The following is a 23,785-nucleotide window of genomic DNA, read 5'->3' as shown; positions in this document are numbered from 1 at the left end:
GAGCATTGCATGTGTTTAGGTTTCTCTGGTGTTCTGCTAGTAGGGTGGTTTCCATCACTGCCTCTCCTCTGGGGTGAGACAGCTCCTCTGGGGAAGGAAATACTTTTGTAAATAGTAGGTATGACCTCATTAGTGGGAGGGACATTTTTATTAATAACCATAACATGATGAGCTGCAGTTCAGGAAGCTGACCTTTAACCTTGCCTTTCTATGGAGTGACCTGTGTCAGTGAGGTGGAGGGCAGAGGTGAGGGCATGCACCTGTTTCAAGCTTGTGCAGGGCTGCAGTGGTGGGGGATAGAACCCTCTTTGAACTTTTCTGTTCTACTTTGTGTTGTATTTAATTTTGCTTTTTTGGAAAGATGCTCACCCCAAAGCCAGGGCTGGCTTGGAACTCACTATATAGCTGAGACCTGCCTTGTACTTAGTAGATCCCCATCTCTCAGTCTTCAAGTGACAGGCTCTAGCACCCCTCCTCCCTCACACCCCTTCCCCTGAACACATATTAAACTCTTTAGTGTTTTGACTCCCTGTGTCTTTACCTTCCAGACAAAACATCACTATCTCTCCAAAGGCCGAAATGTTAACAAAAGCTCGTGGGGCCACTCAAGTCACCTTGAAAAGACTACCTTTATCTGCCATAGGTTCTGCACATGACCCATGAAGCAGAAAGGAAAAGGCCAAGGCCAGAGATTTCAGGAGTTCACAGTTGCCCAGCACTCTACAGTCCCCCGTTTATGCACAGTTTCTCACGGATGTTGCTGGATGCTGACACTGTAGTCTATAAGGCAGGTAGGTGGCTACCTGGTTCTGTTTTGTGCTGAGCAAGTTAAGGGCCAGGAAATTACAAGTGGCTCTCAAGTCCTCCAACCTGTGTCCTTTCTTTGATAATCCAGAGTGTTAAAGTGATGTAAAAAAGGAAAGCTGAGTGGTAGTGGTGCATGCCTTTAATGTCAGCACTCCAGAGGCAGAGACAGGCGGATCTCTGTGAGTTTGAGGCCAGCCTGGTCTACAGAGCGAGTGCCAGGGCAGCCAGAGCTGTTACACAGAGAAACCCTGTCTTGGAAAAACCAAGCTGAGGGGCTGGAGAGATGGCTCAAAGGTTAATGCTCTTCCAGAGGACCTGAGTTCAACTGCCAGCACCTACATGGCAGCTCACAACTGTCTGTAACTCCAGTTCAGGGGACCTGATACCTTTCACACCAATGCACATAAAATTATTTAAAAAAAAAAAAGAAAGAAAAGAAAAACCAAGCCTATTAATGGGACAGCTGTCTTTGAGAGATGTTTCTGAATTAAGACAAATAATGGGGCTGAAGTCTTAGCTGGGCCCTAGGGGCAAGGGCACTGTTTTCCTTCCTCCCAACAGGTCAGGAGTGGGAGTAGATGCTATGCAGTAGGGAGGGATGGGCAGAGTTAGTGAGGTGTGAGAGCAGGAAACAATAACCGCTTGAGAGGGCTCTTGGAGTTGGCTTGACCCAGAGCAACTTCTTGGTGTTAATGTGAGTCTGTAAGATACAGAAACCAGGCAATCTGGGTTGTTCCAACCTGCAGTGTGACTGGGAAAGCCCCAACCCCCCCCCCCTCAGAGTCTCCTCTTCCCAGCCTGTATTTGTGAAAAATCTTCCAACTCTAATCCAAGAGACACCCTCCCCCTCTCCTTGGGTGACCTCACTTCCTCTTCCTAGTCCTACCTGGGACTGAGCCCCTCCTCCTTAGCTCCACACCGGTGCTCTCAGCCCTGCTCTGACTCAGGCAGTCCTGACCTGTGTGGTTCAAGGTGGCATCCTGAGTGGTTTTGATCTGTGCGGTCTGTACCCATTCTCCTCCCTTACTGCCTGACTCTGCCTTGGCCTTTGGGCAGTCTTAGAACTACAGGCATCAGATTCCTTCCAAGAAAGGAGTAGTGCTGGGGGGGGGGGGGCGGCAAAGCTAGAGTCTGGGGGAACAGACAGCTGGTCTCCCAGCCCTTTTCTGCAACACATCATTTCTGGCCAGGGGTGCTTTACCCTATCTGCCTTCCAGGCTGTTCATGCTCTAGCCAGTTCTGGTGAGGGAGATTTGCAAAATGGTTCAGATACCCACCAAGGCCATTTGGAAAAACCTCCAGAGCCTCATTCCTGGGCCATTCCCTTAGCCATGGAGCCCTAACGGGAGCTGAGATACATTTATCTGTACTTTGCCTTCTTCTATCTTCCTAATGCAACTAGTACTGGTCAAGGATGTCAGTATTTTTTATATTTTTATTGTTAAAGAGTTTTGTTAGGAGCTTGGTGTGGTGGCCCATGCATTTAATCTCAGCACTTGGGGGAGGCAGAGGTAGGTATAGCTCTGTGAGTTCGAGGCCAGCCTGGTCTAAAGTACAGGTCCCAGACAGCCACAGTATATAGTGAAACCCTGTCTCAAATAAAGCAAAGCTAAGCAAAGCAAAACAAGGAGTATTGCTAGGTATGCCAGGCTCAGCTCCAACTCGCGACAATTCCCCTGCCTCAGCCTCCCAATGCTAGGATTTAGTTGTATTATCACCATACCTCAATTTGTGTGCCATGTGTCTTTTCGAAGTCTCCCAGCCCTACCATTTCTATGAGCAACATCGATACTTTTTTTTTATTTTGGTTTTTCGAGACAGGGTTTCTCTGTGGCTTTGGAGACTGTCCTGGAACAAGCTCTTGTAGACCAGGCTGGTCTCGAACTCACAGAGATCCGCCTGCCTCTGCCTCCCGAGTGCTGGGATTAAAGGCGCTCGCCACCAACGCCCGGCTTGATACTTTTACCAATGAGGAAACTGAAGCTCTTGGAGCTTAAGTGACAGGTCTACGGTCACATGGCTAGAAAGTGGCAAGGAATGAATGAATGATCTAACGGAATGACTGAATGAGAGCTTATGACCGCCCTCGGGGCAGACGTTCGAGGGAGCTCGGAGAGTGAAGGCGGTGCACAAAGCCAGAGGCCGGGTCGCGGGAAAGTTGGTTCCACTCAGGCCTTCGGCACGGGAGGGCCCAAGGGAGCGCAGGCTCCCAGAGGCACAGCCGGGTTCTGCCCCCACCCAACGGGCCGCCCCGCCCCCGCTCCGCCCCTGGCCCGCCCCGCCCGGGACCACAGACGGCGCCCGGCGGCGGCGCGAACGGCAGCGCGGAGCGTGGCTCTGGGCTAGGTGCCTGCCGCGACTTCCCGCGCAAGGCCGGCCGGACAGGGACCTGCAGCCTGGGCGGCGCTGGAGGATGCGGCCGTGGCCCCGGGTGGCAGCCGCCAAAAGCTTGGTGCTCTGAAGGTAGGAGCTCGCCTGCCCGGCGGGCGCGGAAACTTGGGCCGAGTTTGCGGGCAGCGCGTGGGCAAGGGGCGGGTGGCCCTGCCCCAGGGCGCCCCTACCGGCTGGCCCCGGGACGGAGCGCAGGGGCCGGGGCCCAGGTGCTGAGGCTTTGGGCGATCAGGCTGCGGGGCCCGGTCGTGCTGCTGCTCAGACTTTGCCAGGACTCGGAGGCTCCCTGGGCCTGCTAGAGACCCGGAGCTCCGGCAGTGCCCGGGCGTAGGGCTGGCGAGGAGTCAGGCGGATCCCTCGGGCCTCTGGCGGGGCCGGGCTCACGCGGATTGCCGGGCGCCGATTCGGGGTGGGGGTGGGGCTCGGGGTTGGTGGCGGCGGGCGCTGAGGTGCCGCGGGGCCGTGGACGAGCCCTGTTGGAACAGGACTGCCTGCGGTTTCCTCGCCACCGCTTGACTCAGTCTCTGGCTGCAGCCCAGGCTGGCGGGATCGCCCCGAAGGAGGTGGCTGCCCGGACTCTGCGGCTGGACGCCCCCCCCCCTTCTGGACCTCCCTTCGGGCGTCGTTCCGTGGGGGATCCGAGCGCGAACCTCCTGGCTTGCACACGTGTGCCTGAGCAGGGAAGAGCACGGTTGGGCAGTCGGGGGTGGGGGGGGGCATGTGTGCTGATTCGGGCCATGCACGTACGTGCAGGACCGGCTTTGCGTGCGTGGTGGCAGACTGTGTGTCAGCCTGCCGGGGTGCACGTGCGTCGCAGAGCCGCGGAGAGAGAGGTCTGGGGATACCCGGAAGCCTGGCGTGTCGGTGGGGCACCAGTTCCATAGCGAAGTGCGCTTGTGGGCCGCAGGCACGATGGTCATGGGCGGGGCCGGTAGAGGGAAAGTTAGTGGTGGCGGATCCAGAGACCCTTTCTCTTAACTGGGAAGCGTAGGCTGCCCCGTGTTTGGGTGTCAGGAAAGCTCAGAGCCTCAGCTGGCGAAGAGTTTTAGAAGGCCTGCGTCTCTTAGAGCTCAGAGAATACTGATGCCCGCCTCAACTCGGCTGGGATCGCGTTCTTCCTGAGGCCCCGAGGATGTGACGTGGAAATGGGAATGGACCCACGGAGTTGTTTGTTTTCCCCCGAGGGAAAGCGTGGGAGTGTGGTAGGCGCTTGACCCTGCCCTGGTTTCTGGCTGCGGTTAGAACTAATGTTCAAAACTAGTAGAACTTGACATCTCCACAGAAGGATCACCTGTGGCCCTACCTTCTCCAAGTGCCCGAGGCCATCTCAGTGTACGGAAACCAAGGCACCTTCATTTTTGCTGTGTGAGTGGGGTGGGGCCTCCTCTGGGGGAGCTTTCCACCCTACTGGCAGGACATAATGTTACCTCCACATCTTTCAGGGCCTTGGGCTGGCTCTTTGGAGCCCTCACTGCTACAAAGACTCCTGAGGGTCCCAGGTGGCTGGTTCTCAGGAAGTCTCCAGGGCAAAGGGCACAGGTTGGGCTGAGCCCGGGAGAGAAGGGCTCTTGAGAGTGGTGGTTAGAGCGGGTCCCAAGGAACATTGGTGGAGGTGAGACCAGAGTCAGCCCTTAATTAACCCAGAGTTCCCCAAGGATAGAGTGTGCTTGGTACCCTCTGAACCATTTGTGGTAGTGCACATCTTTAATCTCAGCACCAGGGAAGCAGAAGTGGGTGGATCTCTGTTGAAGGCCAGTTTGGTCTGCATAGTGAGTTCCAGGCCAGCTAGAGATAAACAGAGACCTAGTCAGAAAAGAAAAACAAAACAAAACAAAAAACCCAACAAGACAAAGCAAGACCAACCATAAAAAAAAAAAAATACAGCAATATAGGATGGGAAACCAATATAGGATGGGAAACCTAGGACACAGGCCCTTGTTGTCTAAGGGCCTCTGTGTTGCCATCTGCTGGGATGGGAATGGGTCTAGGCCATACTACCCTTTACTTCTTTTTATCCCCTGTGTGGTCTAACTCTGAGCCCTAATAGTCATTGGCTGTTCTCCAGAAAGGAGAAAGAATAGTCCCTGCTTGCTGGTGACAGAAGTTTGTGATACTTGACCTGTGACCCACTCATAGGAATATTGATTCCATTGACCCTTTTCTAAGCCACTGGGAGTTTTAGGAGGTGGGGAGTGATCACTGGAGAAAGGAGAGGAGGGTCAGTGATAACCCTAACAGACAAGCCGCCCATAAGTCATAGATGCCCGTTGTATTAAGAGGGTGCCTGTGATCACTGTGGACATTGATCCTCAGCCTTCTTTGGACTTGGCTTTGTGCTATGTTCTTTGCTTTCAAATAGAACCGAGGTTTATTAGGGAGAATCGAGGCAAAGAAGAGTGGGAAAGGCTCCAAGGGAAGAGTACCCTGGCATTCATTTTCCAGCCCTTAGTTTGTCCATCAGTAAAGGGCAGAGGAAATAGTTGCCAGCTAGGACTCTGGGCCCTTGGGGCCTCCTATCTCCCCAAGCATGCACCCCCACTCCCATGTGTCATGTGCACAAGGCCTGGAGATTAACACTGACACTCCTCCCCTGAGCCAAGGACCATCCTGTTGGCACCACAGCACCATCTACTGGTCAGCTTTGATCCTCCTGCTGAGCTGACCCTGCTTGGGTACGACTGGATTGTTACCCAGACACCTCTCGGAAGGGACTAGTTGTCAAGCATTGGTTCTGGTTCTGGGGACCTGGTTGTGAGGATTTGGATTTTGGTAAGACAAGCAGGTTAATAAAGTGTTAGAAGAAACTAGAATGTGCAGGCCTTTCAGGGATTCCACCTCTTGACTGTAGGAGCATTAAGAGACTGCTGTGGGAACATCTTGGAATAGGAGCCAGTAGAGAAGGGCAGCCCGCTTCTTGTGCCACCCCTTTCATCAGTGACTTTGTGATAGCTAGGTCTTACCTGGGAGGCAGAGAAGGGAGCCAAGGCAACTGACCTTTCAGTACAGCTCAGAACCCCAGTCATGTAAGCAGAAAGTGACCCCTACAATGGAATAAGGCCACAGTACACATACTTGTTCAGCAGAGTTCTGTGCTCTAAAAACTATAACCAGAAACAAAAAGTAGAGTCCGAAACCTGCATTGTGGCTTCTCCATTCCGTCTGAGCTGAGTGTTGCTAAGGGCCAAAGTCTTGGGTGGCAACAAGTCTGAGAGGGGCCTCTACTTGTTTACTTGTAGCCTGTGCCCTAACCACCTTTGTCTTTTCCTCTCTCCCAGGTCATCAAGTCAAGTGGCAGGGGTGCAGGAGGGCTTGATACTACTTTCACAGTAATGGCAGAGAAGCGGCCCCTGGGGCCTCTGGGGCCTGTGATGTATGGCAAACTGCCCCGTTTGGAACCAGACCCAGGGCCTGGACATGGCCTGCCCCTTTCTGCTGGCAACCAGGACTCCTGCAATTACAAGGGTGCATACTTCTCCTGCCCCATAGGGGGTACTTCCAAGGCAGGATCTGAGCGGTTGGCATCCTGGACCCCATACCCACCCTTGTACCCCACTGGTGTGGCAGGATCCCCAATCCGGGCTGACAACCTGTTAACAAACTGCTTGCTCTACCGCCCTCCGACAGAAGGCTCTGAAAAGATACAAGATTCCAGTGAGCTCCTGCCCTTCGGTCCCCAGGCTCATGCATACCCAGGCCCACCACTGGCAGCGCCCAAGCCTGTCTACCGCAGCCCTTTGTGTTATGGACTGTCCACTTGCCTGGGGGATGGGGGAGCAAAGAGACCATTGGATGTTGACTGGACACTGGTGACCGGGCCTCTGTTGCCCTCTGCTGACCCACCCTGTTCTCTAGCACCAGCTGCTGGCAAGGGTCAGCCCCTGGACGGGACGTTCTTGCGTGGGCTACCAACTGGGGGACCTGGCAAAGACGCCTCCCTGACTTTTCCCCCATGTCAGGCAATCCTAGAGAAGTATCGGGCCATCCACAGCACAAGCTTTCTGGCTTCCAAGTACCCGGGTCCTTATTCTGGGGATCCCAAGCAAGCAATAGCCGAGGGGCCTTCCAGTCCTTGGACTCAGCTTGCCCAGCCCCTAGGACCATCTTGCCAGGATGCGGTGCCAGCCCACTATCCATTGCCCCCGCCTCCCCAGGCCTTGCCTTGCCCTCCATCTTGTCGCCACCCAGAGAAGCAGGGAAGCTATGGTCCTCTGCTCCCACTGCCACCTCTGGGAGCACACAAGGGGGCTGGGTACCAAGCTGGTGGGCTGGGCAGCCCCTACCTGAGGCAGCAGGCATCCCAGACCCCTTACCTGCCCCCTGTTGGAATAGACACTTATTCTTACTCCTCTGCACCCCTCCCAGCACCCTCACCAGGACTCAAGCTGGAACCCCCTCTTGCTCCAAGGTGCCCGCTGGACTTTGTCCCCCAAAATTTGGGTTTTCCTTATGCCAGGGATGACCTCTCTCTCTATGGGGCATCCCCAGGGCTTGGGGGAGCACCACCTTCCCATTCCCAGAACAGTGTGCAACCTGTGCCACAGCCCAGTGCCTTCCAGCGAACATGCCAGCCTTTGCCAGCCAGCCAGCCATGCTCTGAGCCTGTAAGACCTGCAGAGAAACCACCGGAAGCTCAAGAGAAGACATGGCTACCCAGCTGCAGGAAAGAGCAACTCCAGCCCAGGCCTGAAGAGCGTCCTGGGGTACCTATTGTCATCCGAGACAGTCCAGTTCCCCGCACTTCACCAGCACTGCACCCCTGTGCCAAAGAGCGCCAGTCTGTTCCACAGAAAGGTGCCAGGCCTCCCAGCTCTCCACCAATGCCTGTGATTGACAATGTTTTTAGTCTGGCCCCCTACCGGGACTACCTGGATGTGCAGACACCTGAGCCCACAGCTGAGCAGGACTCTGCTCCAACCACCAATAAGAGCCAAGACAAAGATTGCAAGGGGACCCTGCCTGTCCAGGATGGGACCTCTAGGCCTCACTGCTCTCTTCGTGAGGAGGTGGCTCTGGACTTGAGTGTGAAGAAGTCTATGGCAGAGGCTGTCCCTGTCAAGGTCCCTAGTCCTGAGGTACATGGTAAGCCCACTGAAGCTGTGGATAGGCCAGATATGGAAAACCCAGTGTCAGGTCTGCCAGGCCTAAAAAAGATGGTCACAGAAATATCTGAAGTGGCCACAGAAGCCTCACCAAGGACCAACTTCCACAGCTCTGTGGCCTTCATGTTCCGAAAGTTCAAGATCCTCCGTCCTGCACCCTTAGCTGCCGCTATTGTCCCATCCCCACCTACCCCAATTGCTGCTCCTGCACCCAACCCCCCATCAGTGCCCATGGGACTACAGATTCTCACTCAGCCTTTGCCGGTGGCATGCTTCAACCTGGCCCTACCAAGCCCACCAGCCATAGCTGTGGCCTCCCCGGCCCCAGCCTCTGCTCCAACTCCATCACCAGCTCCAGCCCCTGCTCCAGCCTCAGGCCCTGCTCCAGTCACTGCTCAAGTTTCCACTGCAGCCTCAGCAGACTCCCTAGAACAGCACTTTACAGGGCTGCACACGTCACTCTGTGATGCCATCTCGGGCTCCGTGGCCCACTCTCCACCTGAGAAACTGCGTGAGTGGCTTGAGACAACTGGGCCATGGGGCCGGGCTGCATGGCAGGACGGCCAGGGTGTGCAGGGGCTACTAGGCAAGCTGCTGTCCCAGCTGCAGAGGTTTTTGTGCACACAGCAATGCCCCTTCCCTCATGTAGTACGAGCTGGTGCCATCTTTGTGCCCATCCATCTGGTGAAGGAGCGTCTCTTTCCAAAGTTGCCACCTGCCTCTGTGGACCACGTACTGCAAGAGCACCGTGTAGAGCTACGGCCCACCACTCTGTCAGAGGAGCGTGCACTTCGTGAACGTGCTTTACATGGCTGCACCTCACGCATGCTAAAGCTGCTGGCACTGCGCCAGCTGCCTGATATCTACCCTGACCTGCTGGGCCTGCAGTGGCATGACTGTGTACGCCGCCAGCTGGGTGAGCATGGGGCAGCCATGTAGCCACTGGAGCTGTGTGAGCGAGTGACAGGTGTGTGTACTGCTTGTATGGCCGACGGGCAAGGGTCTGAATGATTCCAGAAACTTATGCTGGGATAAGGGGTGGGAATCCAGTGACTCTAGCCTTGCCCTCTTGACCATCTGAGTATCAGTGAGAGCTATTTGCATAGAAATGTTCTCTGTACCGTCTATGTCTTGTGTAGGCCTCCTGGGACTTGGGCATAGGCCATATTTTCCACCTAAAGTTTTCTGGTGTCTTCATTTGAGCAGTAGCCCTGAACAATTCACTTCATTCTTGTTCACCTCCCACACACAGGATCAGACAGGGCTCCACATAGGCATATACCTTTGAATGTACATTTTCTCTGGTCTCCTGGCACTTGCACGCACACATGTTGCCCTGAATCGGAGAATTGTTTGTGGTTCTCTTGTCCTCTACAGAGATGCATTGTCCTGGTTCTTCAGTGGCACTCAAGAGTATCCTCAAACTCGTGATGCTCTTGTACCTAGTACCTGATTATGGTCATATGCCACCATAGCTCAGCTGTGGAACTTGCTTTTTTTTTTTTTTAAATGTTGTGTGTTGGGGACACAAAGGGTGGCATGGCTTTTGTTTGGTCAATAAACTGATTCTAGGTTCTGAAGTCTTTCTTGCCACACGTTGTTGCCACCTAGTCCCTTACCCAGCCATTTTCCTGAGCAATATATTCTTCTACTTTAACTATCTGGGCCTCCCTGACCCAGTACAGCCCAGGTCAAGGTGGAGAAGGCCTGAGGCAAAGTACTGCTATGGAATGGGGCCCCTAGCTGGCCCACATTCCGATTCTTGCCCTGTCTGGGGCCAGAGGACCAGGTCCCTTTCCTGGTCTGCTTGTTAGAACTCTGATCCAGTTAAAGCTCGGCTGCCTGCCACTGGTTAGGTTTGAAAACCCTTATCCCACATTCTCTTCCTGAGCTATGAGTACCCCTAGAGCAGTGGTTCTCATGACCCCTTAGGGGAGTGTCTAATGACCCTTTCATAGGGGTTGCATATCAGGTTTGCTTCTGTCTAGGTTCGTGTGCTCTCCTGGCAGCCTAAGGGGCTGTCCTCCAGCTTGACTGTCTTCACAACAGTCTGGTCTTTGGCTCCTACCCTGGGGATTTTGTGGCAGAAAGTTGATGGCTCTCATATGGCATAGCCTTCTCTTTCCACGCTGTAATCAGCTATGTGGGGAGATGCCCAGCCAGTGTTTCCTGACCTGCAAGCCCTCCTTTCCTTATTTTTGCTCCTGAGCAGTCACTTCTGAGCTGTGTCCTCAGCAGGTGGAGCTCTGGTGTTCTTGGGAAGGAGCGTATTTGCATCAAGCTCCCACTGGTCTGGTCAGTGTGAAGAAGGGCTGCCTGTGACACTGGGGGTACCATTTGCCATTCTGGGGCAAGCAAAACCTTGTTCTAGGTGACTTTGAGACTAGGAGGTGGAACCTTGAAGTTTGAATTTTGAAGTCTGACTATGCTTTCCTTTTGTAGGTGGTTTTAACACTGAGGCCAGAACTTTATCCCCATCAGAATCCACAGTGACCAGAGATGAGCCAGAAAGCCAAGCCCTGGCTCGTAAGTCACCAACCCCCAAGGTCAAGAAGCCAGGGAGGAAGCCACCGACACCTGGCCCTGAGAAAGCAGAGAGGACCACTGGGGAAGGGTCACGTGATCCCTCGTCTAGCTCTGGTGCCAGCACTAGCCCACCAGGTCCTACCCTGAGGGCACGCTTCCGCAGCCTGTTGGAAACCGCCTGGCTCAATGGTGTGGCACTGCCTACTTGGGGCCACAAGGCCTCAGGACCAGACCGGCCTTCGCCTCACCCCCAGCTCCTGGGCAGCCAGAGCCATCACCTTTAGCATCGGTACCTAATATTGTTGGGACAGTCATCTGGGGACCTGTCTTGACATCCAGCTGCCCAAAGCTGGGAATGGATAATAGGGCTGGGCCCACCGGACTGGGCAGAGACTTCTTGGAACTTGAGGGTCTGTGTTAGAAGGGATTGCTTCCCTTGAGAAAACCTGTGGGCATTGGAGCCAACCCGACCTGGCCTTGAATCCTGGCTGCTGTGTTCCTTGTTGCGTGTCCTGGGCAAACACTTCACCTCTCATGAGCCCTTGTTCCCCATTTGTAGAATAAGACAACACAGCCTACCTCACAAGGGTTGTTGTGGGGATGATGTCTGATACACCTATTACGATTTGGTCTGCTTGCCCAGGACAGGCCTTTGACCTCAATCAGGCTGTGGGATAACCAGACGGAGGCTGGTAAGTCTCCATGTGTCTTGGGACCGGTTACCTTAGAGTGGTACGTTGTACAATGTATATAGTTCACACACACTTCCTGAGTCCACTGCTGGTGCAGGGACCTGACCTGGGGCTGGGCTGAAGACCCCAGGCCTGCGTTGATTCATATTGGTGACCAACCTGGGCTGCATCTCACACCCCGGTAAAGTTGTACCAAGCAGCAGGGACCTGACAGGCTGTCCGCTCAATGCTAGATCTCTGAAGATCTGGACTGGGGACTCTGGTATTTCCCAAGGTTTTTAGGGCAACCTCCCTGTAGTGGGCTGAGCTCAGCTGGTGGCTGGCAAGCTGTGGCTCCTGCCTTATTTAAGGGTTTTGATGAGACTGGGCCCTGGGGGCCAGCTATTAAAGCATTTGGGTTGTTTTTGAGAGGTTGAGTTAATGTTGCATATCGCCCTTCACCAATAGCCTGCCCCCGTTTCTCCTGCCCATAATGTCCTCTGCTGTGGATCACTTCTGGTCCTATAGGCTGCCCTCACACCTACTAGCTAGCCACCCCAACCTGGGAAAGACCTCCTTCTCACAACTATGGGGAATTTTGGAGGCTGGTGGTCTTGTAACTACTAGTTACCACGTTTGTGTGCCTGTCTCCTAGGACTGAAGATGTGCCTAGAGTCTGGAACTGTCTCCCTTTCCTGCGCAGCTCATCAACTTTACCTGTTGAGAGTGTCCCTAGGCTCACCCTGCCCATTTTCCCGCACATGGCTTTCTTTCACCTTGAAGGAACCAGTCCACCAATGATCACCAGGGTTGTGTGCAGCTAGGCTGTGCCCAGATACACTGGCTGCCTGAATCAGTCTGGCCTTGAGCACCTGGGATTTGAAGTGGCAGCTGCCATTTTCCTTGTGCAGGGCCCATTGTGTATGTGCATGCCCTTTCTCTCACCAGTAACACCACACGCAGAAGTTCTAATGAGTTGCTGCCCCAGCTTCCCTAGTTCTGGCGTGTGCGTGTATGCGTGAGACCACACTCATCCTTGGGTGCTGGTCGAAGAGGTCCAAGGTTGAGCAGGCACATCTGGTGTTGGCCTTGTTGTTGGCAGAATCCTGAGGCGGATCAGAGCACCACACTGTTAGAGCACATGCATGTGTGTCTCCCTCTGCCTGATGATTTTAATCTTAATCACCTCAAACACACCACCTCTAAACACAATAGCGGGATTAAATTCCCATCCTCTTACCTCACAATGGGGATTAAATCTCAGGGTGAACCCTTGGGGAAGGGGGGTCATGTTGAAACTACGTGTAGATCCAGCACCTGGCATTCGAATTTGGTGGGAATGGTCATTGCAGGAATCACCAGGAGAGGGCTGTCAGTCTTCTACCCTCACTCCATTGTCAGATGATAGTGGCGCTTTGGGATACCATGTTTCTACCCAGGGCCAGAGAAACTTGAGTCCTGTGCTTTGCACCAACAACTTACAGGTCCTTCACTTGAAAATAGTGTCACGAGCTCCTGATTTTGAGGCCATCCCCAATGCCCTTTAAACCTGTTCACACATCACTAGCTGCTGTCTCTGTATATATGCAGCCTTGGCTGGCCTCAAACATTCAACTATCCTGCCTCAGTGTCCAGTGCTAGGGAGTAGATACGAGGGTTTAATCAAATTCCCAAGCTGACTCAGGAAGCGTGGGGGGCGGGGTTCCCGAGTAACACCACCACCGTGTTCCTTCAAGTTATAGATGGTAAACCCATGGACAGGATTTGCTGCAGGGTTACATGAACTCAGCGGCTGTGTGAAGACTCTGGACTTGCTGTGTGCTGGCGGGATCCTCTACATTCTGCTCAGGTCCCCAAGGCTTATTCCATACCTGCCTGAGCAAATGTGCCTCGAGGCATGATGGCTAGACCCCCACATCACACGAGTGGGCTAATGCCAGGAGGGGGCTTAGGTTTTAGAGGCTCCGGCATGGGGAAACCTGGTGTTAAAGCACAAGACAAGAGGCTGAGGGCACCAGTAGCCAGTTTTGCTGACAAGCAGGGGTCTGCCAGGTGAATGGAGGAACAGTTTTCTCCTAAGTTGTGTTCTTGAGAAAGAGGAAAATAGGGTAGTGGCAAAGATGGACTTTGCTGACGAGCATATGCCTTCTCTGGTTTGCTAATGGGGTTGGTCCAGATCATTGTCAGCTCCTCAAAGCAGCTGGGAGCATGGCCTGAGTGCCTCTTTGGTTCCCCCTGCTGGAGATGGAGGGGTATTTCTAGCTCCACCTGTCACTTCATCTGAGGGGCACCACTGAGGGCAGCCAGCAAGTACTGTTGTTTTTTTTGCCAGCTGTTTTCTTGCATGCTTTCTGGGCCTCCTCCATGACTGTCACCTCCAGACACTGACAGTGCAACCTTTTCAGGGACTCCCTTGCTTATTCAGCAGGAAGGGCTATGGAGTCTCTCCTTTCTGGCTGGCCAGGGTGGTTGTGCTCTGCTGATTTGTGTCCTGGTGTAGCCTGGACACAAATCCTTGGGCAAAGTTGTGATGACCACCCTAGGGGTTCAATGTACATGACATCCTGGACACTCACCGTGGCTCTAGCCCTGCACGATCTGTGTATACACATTGGCTCTTGGTTTCTCATCTAAGTGTGGTCCCCATTTCATGGGTAGTGTGTGGTGGCAGCAGGGCCTGGCAGGACATTCTATGGCTGACTCTTTTTGTCCTGACCCACCTGTGCATGCTGCGGCGAGCCTATGTGAAAGAAACCATTGCCCACCTCCTGGAGAGGTGGGAGCTGAGGGGATGTGCAGCCCCCGATGGACTGGCTTTGCAACCATGGACACAGGAGCAAGTGTTTCCCCCAATTTTATGCACTATGGAGGTGGGGTGAGGCAGGAGATTGAAGAAAGTCAGTCCCAGGCTTGCCCTTTCTGCTCTAGCATCCTGCAGCTTTAGTCTTGAGTGCTGAGGTACTGTCTGGAAGCCCCGGGTGAGGTAACCTAGGAGAGGTATGGGGTTTGCTTCTTGGTGAAGTGCAGAGCAGCACCAAGGGCCACCTGGGGATATAGAAAAGAGACAAAAGCCAGGAGTCAAAAATGTCTAGAAACAAAGAAAATGGAACATGATAGCCATGCCCTACCTCTTGGAGGCTTAGGCAGGAGGACCACTGCAAATTTGAGGTGCAATAAGTTAAAGATCAGTCTGGGCTATGTGGTGAGAAAACTGTCAGATAATTGCTGGCTGGTGCTGTCCTCCCCCATCTACCTGGTCAATGTGGAGTGTGGGCAGGAATTTAGTTGGCATCATCTGGGGCCTTGTCAAGGGCCTGGAATGTGGTTGACAGCGTCCTTACGTGGTGGGAGCTGAGACCCCTCTGCACATCTCCATTCTCTGTCCCCGTTCTCCCCTTGTGGTCAAAGTTCTACTTTTGTCATCCTAGCCATGTTCAGAGCTCAAGTGGCTTTTGGGAGGGGTCAGCCTGATCACCCCATGGCTTCTGCCCAAGGCAGGGTAGATCCCTGTTACGTGGATGGTACCAGCCAGCACTGTGGCAGTAAATCAGCAGAAGGTTAGGTAGTTCACACAGAGATATCTCCACACTATCTCCCTAGGGCAACCAGGGTGATTAGCCTCTGCTTGCCTGGCAGAAGAAGGGCCTCCACACCTTGTGTGGTGTAGCCACTACTATGGTGCAGGTTTTTGTCCTCCAGCCTGAACTGTGGAGGTGCAGTCATGGGGTCAAACCCAAACCTCGGGTGGAAAGCATACTGCTCTAGCTGGCATGTGAAGAGAATTCAGGTTCAGGTGTATGCAGGCTGCTGACCTTTTGAGTTAAGGCCTTAGAGGCTCAGCTTGTTTCTTAGGGAATAGCTCTTGCCTGGCCAGACTCACCAGGACATGGAGAGAAGTGAGCTGGAGGTTCAGCATGAACCCATGGCTAGGTCCTCTGGAGGCTCTGGAGCTGGGCATGCCTGGAGCAGAATGGAAAGGCTGAGTGGATTTTCCATCCTCGAAGCCCTCAGAGACTTGTAGGCCTGCTGGCTGTTCCCAGGAGACTTGGAGCCTCTGTACCCTGGGGGCTCATGGGAAGGGTAAGAGCAAACATGGCCATGCAGTGCTGTGTGCAGGAGGGAAGGGCCAGATTGGCAGAAACAGCAAGGCCAGAGATTGCAGAGGGAGAGGAACTGACCAAGGACTGGGATGAGCATCTCTAACTGGAGACCCTCAGTTTCCTGCAGGAAGCCCAGGGCTCGGTGCATGCAGTCTTGAATGATGGCCTGGGCTGGTGCAGCCCCAAAGAAGGCAGCTTGCACTTTGGCAGTCAGTGGCTCCTGCCTGCGAGGATCATTACAGGCTTTAGGGGGCTGGGGAAATATGGAGAGACCCTCTCGTCCAGCCCCAGGACCCGCCCTCTGAACTGAAGACTCACTGGAATTCCTCCACCACCACTTGACCAAAGTTGTGCAGAGGCTTGAGGACTGAGGTTAGCTGAGGTCATAAGACAACAAAGTGTCACGGTTACACAGCCCAGGCCAGCCACACCCCCTTTCTCCGTGCTTCCATCCCCTCACATCACCCATTTTGTCAGCAGTCCACGAAGCTCCTGGGACTCAGAACTAGTCTTGTTCTCCAAGGCCTTGCCGAAGGGATGACCCAGGATCAGGAGCTGTGTCTCATAAAGTGCCAGCTCTGCTTTCTCCCCTAAGGCGACGGGGTGGGGTGGTGATAGCGGTCAGGGCTTCAGTCTTCTGAGAGCACTGGGGTAGGACCACACCCTGGCCCAGGGTTGTTTGCCCAACCCGCTGCTTCCCTCCAGTGGTCAGCACACTTGGTCTGAGGGTCCATTTTTGCTGCCTGCTTGTGTTAGACTAATGAGGTAAGATGGACTTACATTTTCAAGTGGATGAAAGTGTCAGCAGTAGGAAATTGTATGGTGTGAAGAGAATATGATACATAATTTCCATGTTTGTATATGAAATTGTACTGGAGCACAGCCAGCTCACTTGCTGTGACATACCTCAGAGGGCTGGCTATGTTCTCCCTGTAAGGGAGGAGCTAGGAGCCACAAAGGGCAAAAAAAGAAAAAAAAAAAAAAAGATTAACTCTCTAGCTTTGTGGTTATCTGCCAGCTCGGAAGTGTCTTATGGAGGGGTGTTGTCTGGCCTGCTCACACAGACTTGACAGCAGGAGATCTTGCTGGCCGTAGTGTTCTTTACAATCCCTGATTTCCCAGGAGGGGCTCCCATAATGCCTTCCAGAAATACATAGCAGTCCTACTTGAAGAGGAGAGGGTAGTCCCACTGCCTGCTGAGGGGATGGCGGGGCCTTTGAGGGCCAACACTGATGGGGCAGACATGCCGGGTGTTTAAAGTCAGCTCTGAGAAAGATAGGGCAGGGACCTAAACCAAGGCTCTGTCTCTGGGAGCTATAGAGCAAAGCCCACTGGATGGTAACACTCAACCTGGGAGACTGTAGAGGGGAGGTGGCCCGGACAGCCCTTAAGTGAATCAGCACTTCCTGGGCTGAGGGTCTGCCCCAGAACAGCTCCAGGTTGTGGCTTCAGGAGATTAAAAGTCCTTGGATTTCTCCAATGTGGATGTACAAGCCTGCTCAACTCTTCTTTTCAGGGGCCTCATGGGACAATCTTTGTGAAATTCTGACCTTGGTGATAGAGCTGATCAACTGCTGTCTCCTCTCTTGGGACATTAAGGATTAAGGTGAGGATTGAGAGTTGACTGGACCATCTGTATCTCCAAGCCAAGTTTCCCACAGAGCTCTGGACCCATTTTTGCCCAATGGACTGGCACACAAGCTTTGCTGTTGAGAGTTCTGCTCCTGGGGTATGTGTGCAGTGAGGCCTAGAGAGATAGACTGATCCAGAGCCATACATGGGGCCCAAGATCACTCACCATTGGCCACCATGCTGGATTTCTGGAGGGTGGGGTCTGTTATGTGATGGGCCAGGTAACTGGCTAGGCCTCGGAGGTGGGTGGGGATGGGACTCTTGAACTTGTATTCCATGTAAATGCTCACCCACTCGTTCACATTGCTAGGGAAGGATGGGAGAGTATAGTGTCATGGCTCTTGGTTAGTGCATGCTGCTAGAGCAAGTGTTGAGCATGTAAGTATATACCCTATGTTCCTATCTCCAAGAGCAGAGCTCTGTGAGGCAGACTCAAGCCTGCTTAGACAAAGTCCTTGGTGGTCTCCAGTCTACACCTGTATCTCCTGGCTTTGGGTTAGGGGTGGAGTTGCCCTAGTGATATACCTCCAAGAGAGTTGCCAAGTAGGCTGGGGAAGCGGGGATGGGGCAACAGGAGGTCTGGACAGACAAGATGGGATATGCAACCTACCTGAATAGGAGTAGGGGCTGGTCATGGGGATTAGCCTTGTAGAATCTTGAGACCTCATGGGTTACCTATAGGAAGTCCTGGTGGTCAGGTTGCCTAGGAGATGCCTGTCCTGAGACCCAGTATGGGATAGGGCCAGGTTCTAGATAGATAAGGCAGGACCTGAGAGCCTTCTCTAGTCTAGTGTGGTCTCCTGGGCAGGGATTGTGGTGACACTGACTTCCCTTAGAGCTTTCTCCTCCATAAACAGCTTCTCCTCAGGGCAGGCTGCCCCCCCCCCCACATGTTTGCTTCCCCCCATATGCCAAGCTGGTGTTGCTTACATTGGCCATCACTGCACCCACCACTAAGAGCTGTACAGGCCTGTTCACAAGGGAGGCAGGGAGAACATTCCAGTCCCAGAAGCAGGGGAGAGGACACCTCACCAGCTGGAGGATCTGCTTCTCCAATAGGATAAAAGGTTGGGAGCCAGGCAGAAGCAGCTGGGGCAGGAAGGGCCTCATGAGTATGAAGGTGATGCTGATGGTTTCCCGGGTAAGGTCTGCTATGTTGTACTCTACAGAGCCACATACAGCAGTCTGGGCAGTTGGAACAGCCACCTTTCCCACCATGGCCTGTTTAGGGCTTGGGTAGACTGAGCAGGATCCCTCCAAGGAGTCTAGCCAGACTCCTCCATGGACGGCTGAGGAGGCATGGGGCTCTAGACTCACCATCAGAGGTGATGCTGTTGTCAGCCAGGGACAGGTGCCCAAGCAACCATCTGGAGGCCTTCACTTTGCGGTACAAAGCCCAGAGAATTTCTAGGGCTGAGGGATCCGGCTGACCAAACACGAGTGAGGCTTTCACTTCTGTAGAATCAGGCCTGCAGGAGGGGGCCAATGAGGGCAAGATAGGCCTGGCTGGTACAGAAGTTAGTGTGCTGAAGGAGAGAAGCCTACCAGGCAGCTGGTAGCTGCAGAGAGGAGCCTCCCCGCGTGACTGGAGCATGACCCCTTTGGTGCTGGGGCTCTTTGGTAAATGGGGTTAAGATCCCCTTCTTAGAGGGCTGTTGTGAGGCATGAAGGATGCAGGCAGGCATGCATGCAACAGGTGCTCGGTTAAAGTAAGTTCCCTTGGACTCCTCAATGAGCTGGTTCTCACAGGGACACTGGGAATCTTGTCCAGGGAAAGACTGGGGTAAGGTGTTACTCGAAGAGGCCACAGCTGGCTTGGGTCTCTCCAGAGGTCTAGTGAACACAGAAAAAGCCTTAGCTGCGGTTCAAGAAGTAGGGGGCTCTGGAGAGAGGGAAGTCACAGGCCTGAGGGATTTTTGAAAGCCCAGAGGAGAAGGACCAATTGATCACATTTTGGGTGAGGCAGCTCCTTCAGGCAGCTCTCAGGGAGAGACCTGGAAATAAACAGCCTCAGAATCTAAAATAACACTTGCTCTTCCTGTGAGCACCTGCACCATCCCAGGACTGGGAGATAAAAATGGTCTCAGTCTCAGGGCAGGGAAGTCACAGAAGTGGACTTCAGTTTAGTAAAAGGGATTTTTTTTTTTTCAAGACAGAATTTCTCTGTGTAGCCCTGGCTGTTCTGGAACTCACTCTGTAAACCACGCTGGACTCAAACTCACAGAGATCCACCTGCCTGTGCCTCCCAAGTGCTGGGATCAAAGGTCTGTGCCGACACCATCACCCGGCAAAAGGGAAAAATTTTGAGGCAGTTGGGATGGAGGCCTGGAAAACCAGCCCCCTCCCACCAACTCTGGAGGTGGTCCACTTTCCTAGCAGCTCAGAATGAGAGAGCTCCACCCAAGGTTTACATTTATTTACATATCATTTACATGACCTTGTCCCCAGAATAAGTAGCCGGATGCGTTCTTTGCCTGCCTTCTCACTGTACACAGACAATCCTGATATCATCATCCAAACCCATCAGCTGGAATTAGCAAATAGGAAGGCCAACTGAGGTCATGTAGCTCAGCTGGTGGCAGGAACAAATGTGGGCCTCTTACCCACCCATCTGGGCCAAGGTGTTCCTGGACACTCAGGCAGGGTTGAGCAGTCTGGGCTAGGGCTTCTAAAGGCATAGGTCAATTGAGAACTTTACTCACCGAAATAGCAGGGCACTGACATTCTTGAAGCTGGAGAAGGCCTCAAGGTAGATGAGCTGGAGCTGAGGCAGAGGCACGGAGGTCAGCATGCCCACCCCTGCCTTGTGTCCCTCCATCTCCCCTGGCCTCTGTCGGTCTCATCCCTGATCCTGGTCCAGCTGGGCCTTTCCAGGGCTGTTCCCCTCTGGTAGCCTGAGGCTTGTGATTGCTTTGTACTGAGATCCTAACGGGGGTCCATCTGTCCAGGGGCTGCACATGCTTTACCTCGGCAGTCCAGTCACCTTTGGGCTCTGCATCCTGACAGCCACCAGTCTGGGCTGCCACTCCCATCCTCATTTACCACAGAGTCCTTTGCTAGTCCCTCTGCAACTTGGGTTCCCCCAAACAGTGTTCTCTCTGCCTCGGTGCTTGGGAAGCCCTTCAGTGTTTGATGATGCTACCCTTCTCCACTGCAGTTAAAATGCTCTCCAGTGCCAGGTGTGGCAGTGCATGCCTTTGGTCCCTGCACTTAGGAAGCTGAGGCAGGTTCACTGTCAGCCTGAGCTACATAGTGGGGACCTGCTCAAACAAATAAACAAATACAAGCAACAAACAAATGAAAACAAAAGAAAACAAAACAGAAACTCACTCAACCAACCAAATAGACATAAAATCCACAAGCAGGCCAGATGTGGTAACACTGAGCCTTACAGCACTTTGGAGAGGAATGACCAAGGACCAATTCAGAGACAGGTTAACCCTGTCTCAAAAAAAAAAAAAAAAAAATCAAAAAGAGGGCTGGGCATGGTGGCACATGACTTTAATCCCAGTACTTGGGAAGCAGAGGCAGGTGGATTTCTGGGAGTTCCAAGCCAGCCTGGTCTACATAGTGAGTTCTAGGCCAGCCACATTGCACAGTGAGACCTTGTCTCAAAACAACTAACTAAACAAACAAACAAACAAAAAAAAGAGGATCCATTGCTGTGGTGGAGGGGTCACCCGGTGTGTACAAGGCACACCACCCAGCAGTTTGCTAGTCCCGTGAATTCTTTGCCACAGCTTGTAGTGATTATAATCTGGTTTTGAGCAGACTTGAGGACTGTAGATCCTGTGGCAGGAGCAGTCCTTTGCTCCTGTCGTTTCCCAATTGCACACAGAAATGAGCCATTCAGCAGGAGATTTCACCCTGTATGGCAGGTGAGAAATGGCAGTTCCTGTCTGGGGTACCTGCCCTGCTCCTGGTTCCAGAATCAAGGCAGGAACTGTGTCTCACTTTGCCAGGGCATCAGCTATGTGCTGATAAAAAGCCAGCAGCTGCACAGTGGGAACCTGCTCTATTTCTGGTAGGTGAGGCCTCCCCGACTGTGAGATTTTTCCCTCTGTAATGACTTCTAAGAAGTATTTCTGCCTAGCCTCTCCTCAGACTCCTCCTGGGAGCGCAGCATGGTACTCATTAGATTTTATTATGTTGTGTCTGGCTGCTCTTAGGAGCCACGGATCTGTGCAGCATGTGTTGTGGCTGTGCCTGGCGTACTCAGAAGGAAGGCAGAGCGGAAAGAGTGCCTTCATCCACATCCCTCTCCCCAGGGAGCAGGTGCCACACCTGGTAGCAGATAAGCCTCTTCAACAGCCTTCGCTTCAGGGGTATCAGGTTCCCGACGGCTGTGGTGAAGCATTTACTGTTGATCCTGAAGGTCACAGAGTGAGCCACATGACTAGGTCCTGGGGTGGAGGGACTCAAGTCCTGCAAAGACACATCTTGGCCAGGGTGAAGCAGGGTAGAGGACTGGGTAGGGTCAGCAACCCCAGATAACTTGGTGAAGCCAGAGCTGTGTGGGGCAGAGGGGAGGATGGAGAAATGTTGGAGGGAGAAAGTGGGCAGGTGGATCAGGCTGGTAGGATCCCATGGCCCAGGATGGCTGGGTCGCAGGGCCATCGGGGGTGCAAGGTTCGAGGTCTTAATGGAAGAGTCTGTAGTCGAGGGTGCAGTCACAGACACAGAAGGTTTAGGAGGGTCCCTGGCTCCTGTGGTGACAAAGGAAACTGAGGCTGGGATTGAGGATGGGGGTGGGAAGAAAGACAAAGATGCAGGTGGTGGGGATGAAGACAGGGGCAATTCAGGTGAGGAGGGTGGGGAGTAGGGGGAGGATGGATGTGAAGGTGACGTTGCTGAGGACAGCAACGGCCCAGGAGCACCACTGGATACTGGGCCTGTGCCCAAAGCTATAGGGTTTTCAGACGACCCAGAGCCCACTGTAAAGGCCTGGGAGGTCAGTTCCAGTCCTGATCTCCTTGAAGATGCAGGCAACGGGAGCTCTGTTGCCTTCAGTGTGTTAGGCATCCATGGCAAGATAGGCAATCCTAAGGGGCTCCTTGGAGCCAGTGTCACAGGTGGGGATGCCTCTGATCTGGAATGGCCATCCCTCCACGCAGGGGAACTGGAGGTGCTCAGTAACGGGCATGGAGCTCTAGGGAATATGGGGAAAAGGGAAGCCCTGATTGGATGCCATGTTGGTTTAGGTGCAACAGTTGTCTCCGATGATGCTGTGGCAGGGACTGTCCAGCACAACTTGGGGACCTTGCTGAACTGCTCAGATCCACGTGTGGGAGAAGTCTGTGGCAATGACATAGCAATTGTTTCTAGGGTTCCAGAGGCCACGTTTTCCTCTCCAGGGTCAGCTCCAGAGGACCCTGGCTGAGAGGCAACAGTCATGTGGGCTGCAGATGTGTTCAGGGCTGGAGGGATTGGTCCAGGTTTGACCCTGCCTGAGGGTTTGGTACTTCCTAAGGGGCCAGGCATGGAGGGGGACTCCTGGCCCCCCAGTGCCTCTGTAGAAAGGGCTCCTGCCCTCTTCTCCAGGGCCTCCGATTCCCTTTCCACTGAATTGATGCCACCAATAGTTTCTGTCAAGATGCCCAAAATGCCGCTACCTTGCTGAGCAGATGTGTCAGGGGCTGAAGGAACCTGATTAATGTCTTCATGTGTAGAGAGAAGTGTCAGGGTAGAAGCTGAGACTATCAGGAAGGCTGCAAAGCAAGAAAGGCCTGGTTCTCCAGTGTCTGTTGGGCAGGATTGACCCCTGGCCTCTCAGATCTCACCCTGTCACATCTGACTCACTTAGGTACCTGAGAGCAACACTTGGTCCTGATTAGCCCCCAAACTATGAAGCTAGTCACTCAAGTTACCTCCCCTCCCTGATTCTAGCCTGGCTGACACCAGGGATGCCTTTACCTCCACCTAGTAATAGACACTGTGAGGACAATGGGACATGTCTTCAGGGTTTGTCATCTGTTTCCTAACAACCTCCATATCAAGGACCTTCCCAAGGGGAAGTCTCTCAGGCCCAAGTGGTTGTTAGGAGTTGAGAGTCTTGCATACTCTATCTAAACCACGTCTGAGGCCTAGACTAGCTTGATGGTGCTGAAAATACTGTCTGATTCTCTGTTGTGGGTGAGACTGTGACCTGACCATGTTCCCTGCATACAGGGTTCTTCTTAGGGGTTGACTGGGTGATGGAGCACATATGTGGGGAATTTTTGAAGGCTCTAGGGTTAACACCAAACCTACCTACACATGTATACAGCTCCAAGCAGGTAACCCTGAGTGCTCTCAGGGAGCCTGAGGTCTCTATCCCTAGCAATCCTCAGGCTGGTCAAGGCCAGGAAAACATGTAGACAATGAAGGGAAGCCCTGAAGTGGGAGTCCTGGAGTTTGCTGAGAAGGGTTCTGCCTTTCCTTATCAAGTAAGCAGGTGATGGGGAGAGGGCAGCGAGTTCCCCTCCCCTTCCCTACTCTCTTACCGGCCAGGAGAATTCCAGCTGCAGAAAACCACTGTTTGTCCATGCTGCAGGCTCCTGCCAAGACTTCCAAGGATGCA

The 23,785-nt window shown here is 53.4% G+C and overlaps 2 protein-coding genes across 4 annotated transcripts in view; one reads left to right on the top strand and one right to left on the bottom strand.

Moving 5' to 3' along the window:
• Positions 1-3,093: 3,093 nt before the first annotated feature.
• CUNH15orf39 (chromosome unknown C15orf39 homolog) lies at positions 3,094-11,923 on the top strand. Of its 3 annotated transcripts, none has more exons than XM_027414986.2 (3): positions 3,094-3,270; positions 6,474-9,213; positions 10,740-11,923. In XM_027414986.2, exons 2-3 carry the CDS (start codon positions 6,528-6,530, stop codon positions 11,105-11,107), a joined length of 3,054 nt encoding a protein of 1,017 aa, XP_027270787.1. In that variant the 5' UTR covers positions 3,094-3,270; positions 6,474-6,527; the 3' UTR covers positions 11,108-11,923. The 3 variants fall into 3 exon arrangements, with proteins under 3 accessions (XP_027270787.1, XP_027270789.1, XP_027270788.1); XM_027414988.2 differs by having other exon boundaries at positions 6,474-9,264; positions 10,740-10,879; XM_027414987.2 differs by lacking the exon at positions 3,094-3,270 and adding an exon at positions 3,941-4,563.
• Positions 11,924-14,482: 2,559 nt separating this feature from the next.
• The window catches only part of LOC100764892 (taste receptor cell protein 1), a 107,779-nt gene continuing 98,476 nt past the window's right edge, over positions 14,483-23,785 (bottom strand). Inside the window, exons 3-15 of the mRNA XM_035444218.1 lie at positions 21,511-22,934; positions 19,929-19,990; positions 18,544-18,695; positions 18,259-18,389; positions 17,837-17,901; positions 17,393-17,532; positions 16,060-16,184; positions 15,913-15,971; positions 15,673-15,818; positions 15,375-15,454; positions 15,148-15,259; positions 15,009-15,028; positions 14,483-14,539 (exon numbers count right to left, since the gene is read on the bottom strand). Of these exons, the coding sequence (XP_035300109.1) occupies positions 14,483-14,539; positions 15,009-15,028; positions 15,148-15,259; positions 15,375-15,454; positions 15,673-15,818; positions 15,913-15,971; positions 16,060-16,184; positions 17,393-17,532; positions 17,837-17,901; positions 18,259-18,389; positions 18,544-18,695; positions 19,929-19,990; positions 21,511-22,934 (2,573 nt within the window). The remainder of the gene's footprint in view (positions 14,540-15,008; positions 15,029-15,147; positions 15,260-15,374; positions 15,455-15,672; positions 15,819-15,912; positions 15,972-16,059; positions 16,185-17,392; positions 17,533-17,836; positions 17,902-18,258; positions 18,390-18,543; positions 18,696-19,928; positions 19,991-21,510; positions 22,935-23,785) is intronic.

The sequence above is a fragment of the Cricetulus griseus genome, chromosome 4, assembly GCF_003668045.3.
Source record: "Cricetulus griseus strain 17A/GY chromosome 4, alternate assembly CriGri-PICRH-1.0, whole genome shotgun sequence".
NCBI classification, from domain to species: domain Eukaryota; kingdom Metazoa; phylum Chordata; class Mammalia; order Rodentia; family Cricetidae; genus Cricetulus; species Cricetulus griseus.
Note: the sequence above shows the minus strand (reverse complement) of the source record. Positions and strands in the feature narration are given on the sequence as shown.

Bases quoted from the DNA above. Each gene is read 5' to 3' on its own strand.
- CUNH15orf39 (XM_027414986.2), top strand. From the start codon at position 6,528: ATGGCAGAGAAGCGGCCCCTGGGGCCTCTGGGGCCTGTGATGTATGGC. The intron at 9,214-10,739 runs GTGAGCATGGGG...TTCCTTTTGTAG, and splicing joins CTGTGTACGCCGCCAGCTGG to GTGGTTTTAACACTGAGGCC.